General features: G+C 31.4%; 2 protein-coding genes across 2 annotated transcripts; one reads left to right on the plus strand and one right to left on the minus strand.

Annotated features, from left to right (window-relative positions):
* Positions 1-640: 640 nt before the first annotated feature.
* On the plus strand, positions 641-2,893 carry LOC116852518 (protein ALP1-like). Its single transcript, XM_032832972.1, has 5 exons — positions 641-808; positions 895-960; positions 1,182-1,549; positions 1,684-2,253; positions 2,333-2,893. The coding sequence occupies exons 3-5, from the start codon at positions 1,239-1,241 to the stop codon at positions 2,748-2,750; spliced, it is 1,299 nt and encodes a 432-aa protein (XP_032688863.1). The 5' UTR covers positions 641-808; positions 895-960; positions 1,182-1,238; the 3' UTR covers positions 2,751-2,893.
* An 81-nt stretch (positions 2,894-2,974) lies between these two features.
* On the minus strand, positions 2,975-4,201 carry LOC116852517. The gene is made up of 3 exons (XM_032832971.1): positions 3,916-4,201; positions 3,618-3,827; positions 2,975-3,444 (listed from the first exon to the last, which is right to left on the minus strand). Exons 1-3 carry the CDS (start codon positions 3,972-3,974, stop codon positions 3,108-3,110), a joined length of 606 nt encoding a protein of 201 aa, XP_032688862.1. The 5' UTR covers positions 3,975-4,201; the 3' UTR covers positions 2,975-3,107.
* Between the last annotated feature and the right edge of the window lie 7 nt (positions 4,202-4,208).

Genomic DNA, 4,208 nt, shown 5'->3' on the forward strand with positions numbered 1-4,208 from the left:
TATATATATATATATATATATATATATATATATATATATATATATATATATATATATATATATATATAAATAAACGCTTATTATAAGCGATGAGTTATCTGTCTAATGTAACTATAAAACGTAAATAAAAATAGATTGTTCCGTACGGACGCTGTCATCCGCACGGACAGAGTACGGTGGACGGCCATGCGCTAGGTGCGTTCCGCTCGCGGGCGGATACCGCTCGCCGCTGCTTCGCGCCGTCGCCGCTATGCGGCGGCGAGCCGAGCCAGGGCCGTCACTTGCTGTTAAATTGCGGTGCAGCGCCTATATAAGACGCTGCGAGCGACGGCTCTAGGCCTTTGATTGCCGGTGCGCAACACGGTCACTGCCTCAGCGAGGTACTCTTTTGTGAAACTCACCACGGCCTTTTTGAGTGCACTTGCACGTTGGGCTTATTGCCTTTAGAGTGTCTAAGGACATGTTGGCATTGTAATACAAGATAGTTAGATAACTCCACGGATCCTCTACCTTCTCGAAACGATCGGCGTTTACGAGAAAGGTTCGCGCGTCCATTCCGGATTACCTCGAAGCCTCCACCGCGGTGAACGCTTCCCTTCGCGATATCTCACGTCTTGCAGATATCGTGCATCAGTTCGACAGCACCGCGTTAAGGCCAGAGCACAGACTTTTACATAACGCATAAGGCATAATGCATAGAGCATAACGTAACGTTCATCAACGCACAAACTTGTGCATTGGCTCTTAACATTCTAACCTTAAAGTTTTTTGGACATCGAATGCTATCGCAAATATACATTGATAAACGGTAAATTAAATCAAATTAAAAGATAATAATATAAATAATATTATTGAATGATAATATTAATTATTTTTTTCTTATTTTATATCTAGGTTAGTCAGAACAAAAGTTTATAGCAACTACAATTAATACCAAAAAATAAAATTTTACTGTGTCACGTAAGTTTTTTGTAATGTTCTTTGCATGTTTGGATTTTAAATAAAACATTGATTTAATTAATAATTTTATTAATAATTTTATTTAAATGTCATTTATATTATCTAATGTAACGAAAATTGAAAGACTATTAATAAATCTTTGTGTATACTGTAAAAATAAAATAATACCATAAGTTAATAATACGCGAATAGTCATTTGATTCGTATTTTTATATTTTTAGATGTTTATTATAATTATAATTTTACATAATTGGACATAAAGCATCATACATGTGAACATGGATGAAGATTTTCTCATTTTGTCTTTATTGCAATTGTGCTTATTAATGTTGTTACAAGAAAAGAATCGAAAAAAGAGATGGTTAAATCGGAGATGGTGGGTGAGACCCATTAATGTTGCACGTCCTATATATGGAGATTACGAACATCTTGTCCAGGAATTAAAATATAATGATTTGGAAACATTTTTTCGATATGCAAGAATGAAAAAGGAAACATTCAAACATTTATTACAAATGACAAAGCCTTTTTTAACTAAACTGAGCAAACGAGCTTTTAGTCCAGAACATCGATTGATCATAACTCTAAGGTATTCATTTGTCATATACTATTAAATAAACAACAGTTGTTTAATTGTAACAATAGTAAAATACATGTGTAACATGATATTATATTTGTAAATATTTGATAGTAGTATTTTATATATCAAGATTATTTTTGTAGATATTTGGCAACAGGAGATCAAATATTGTCCATTGCACTAGCTTTTAGATGCGGAGAGTCAACAGTACGAAAAATTATTCATGAAACTTGTTCTGTCATAGTAAAGGTATTGCAACCGATTTACCTTTGTTTACCAACAGAAGAAGAATGGAAAAATATTTGCACTGGTTTTCTAACAAATTGGAATTTTCCTCACTGTGTTGGATCATTTGATGGGAAACATGTGGAAATACAAGCTCCACCACATTCTGGGAGCTTATTCTTTAATTACAAAAAAAAATTTAGTATTGTATTAATGGCTGCATGTGATCACAGATATAGATTCACATTAGTCGATATAGGCGCGTATGGTAGCAGTAGCGATGGGGGTATTTTTACCTCTTCTGATATTCATTTGGCACTGCAAGAAGGAACATTAAATCTTCCTAAAGGATCTGCAAAGCTTCCTGGAAGCAACATTAACTTGCCATGTTTTTTTCTCGGAGATAGCGGTTTTCCAACCAGTAGTATTATGATGCGACCTTACTCTGGAAAGTTACTTGATGAAAGAAAAAATATATTTAATTACAGGTTAGCAGTTTGCGTTTTTATTAATTAGTGCTATTATATAAGATATGTATGCTTTATTACACGTTCTGTTGAATTGCAGATTGTCTAGAGCAAGGCGTACGATAGAAAACACTTTCGGCATCTTAACTTCACGATGGAGGATTTATCGGAAGCCAATTAACGTACATCCTAAATATATAGATACGATTGTCATGGCGACTATATGTCTGCATAACTATATAAAGTTTGAGGAAGATGTTGTGCAAATAGAGAATAGAATATATTGTCTTCCTAACTTTGTGGACTCAGAAGATGTAGCGGGTAACATTATTCCTGGAGAGTGGCGAAGACATGTACAAAATGCGTTCAGAGACATACCTCCTACTTCAATGCATTATGCAACTACAGTTGCATATAAACAAAGAGATAAATTGGCTGATTATTTTTTAACACCACAAGGTGAAGTTCCATGGCAATATCAATATGTTAGAAGAGGGCTGCATCATGATGATCCATAAGATACTTTAATACAAATTACATTATATTTTACTTATTAAATGTACATACATTTTATTTTTAACAAAACAAAACTTGATATTTATGCTAATATATTGTATTATTATATTTAAACTCTGAACAAAATATAATTGTATATCATTTATACTGATACATTTTATATTATTTTATACTTTAAACAAAACAAAACTTAAATCATTAATGCTAATACATTTTATTATAAAACAAATACTATTCAACTGCTTCAATTTTTATATTATTAAATTAAAACTAAACAAAACAAAATTAAATAAAAAAATATATTGCCAGAAAATTGCATTTTTCAAAGTTGTGTCAGTCTTTTAAAAACTTTGATTATTCTATACATCATATATAATACGCAATATTTTCTTCTTTTTTTCCACGTTTTCACATTGCTGCATCTTTACAAGTGAAGAAAGTATAAGTTGACAAAAAGCTACATCTTCCTCTATTTCTGGTTTTAGAGATAACGAGGCAGTCGAAACATTTGAAGAGTATTTATTTTCTAGTAAAGATGTAATTTTGCAAATTGCATTTTGTAGAACATCTGGCTGCGATTTTCCTTTTGATTTACTATTCAAATCTTTCTTCCGCGCATAATCGCAGGCACTTAACGCTGACATCGAAGAAGCATCGTCGTTTGATACTTTGGAATAAAAATGTGCAGATGAGTCTCTGAAACAATAATTATTTTTATTATACAGAAAATCTATGAATATCTAAAATCTACAAATATATACATATACATATACATTGAACAGATATAAAATACAGCTTTCAATGAAAACTAATTCAATTCTCAAAGTAAGAAATCCTACGAACGAACGAATGCTTGTGAAAATATTTACTTTAAATGTGCTGAATTTTTGACATCTGTAAAAGATTGTCCAATCGCAGTAGCTGCTTTCGTAGAAGATACATTGACTTCATTGTCGCTGCTTGTTTTATATCGATTTTGTTCTGGTGATTTTATATTTTTGGAAGAATTCTGTTCAATGAACGTAATCGCATTTGCCAAAGAAAAATTATTTTCTTTTTCGTTGTTAGAACTAAAGTTTCTGGAATAGACAATAGAGATTTCATTAGTGATTTGTATATAAAAGTGTTCTTAATTTTATATGAATATTATATTTATGTCTTATATACTTCTGAAGAGTGTACTGTTTTGGCAATGAAGATGAGCTGTTACTAAACACATTGGTCATCGTTCTAAAAGGAAAAAAAGTAATGTCTAAAAATTGCTTTTATCGTACAAAGAATTTTAAGAATACACAAAAAAGATACCTTTATTATTCTAATTTCTTAACAATTTAATTTTTATTATACCTTCTTCTCTTCACAAATGGTTCCAAAAATGACATATTCTTGAAAAATTCAAAAGCTTTTCTTTTTGATAATCCACTTCCACTACTTGTTTCTTCTTGTCTTTGTTTTTTTTT

This window comes from Odontomachus brunneus, unplaced genomic scaffold (assembly GCF_010583005.1).
Source record: "Odontomachus brunneus isolate Ranch 3 - 2012 unplaced genomic scaffold, Obru_v1 Obru_scaffold_232, whole genome shotgun sequence".
NCBI classification, from domain to species: domain Eukaryota; kingdom Metazoa; phylum Arthropoda; class Insecta; order Hymenoptera; family Formicidae; genus Odontomachus; species Odontomachus brunneus.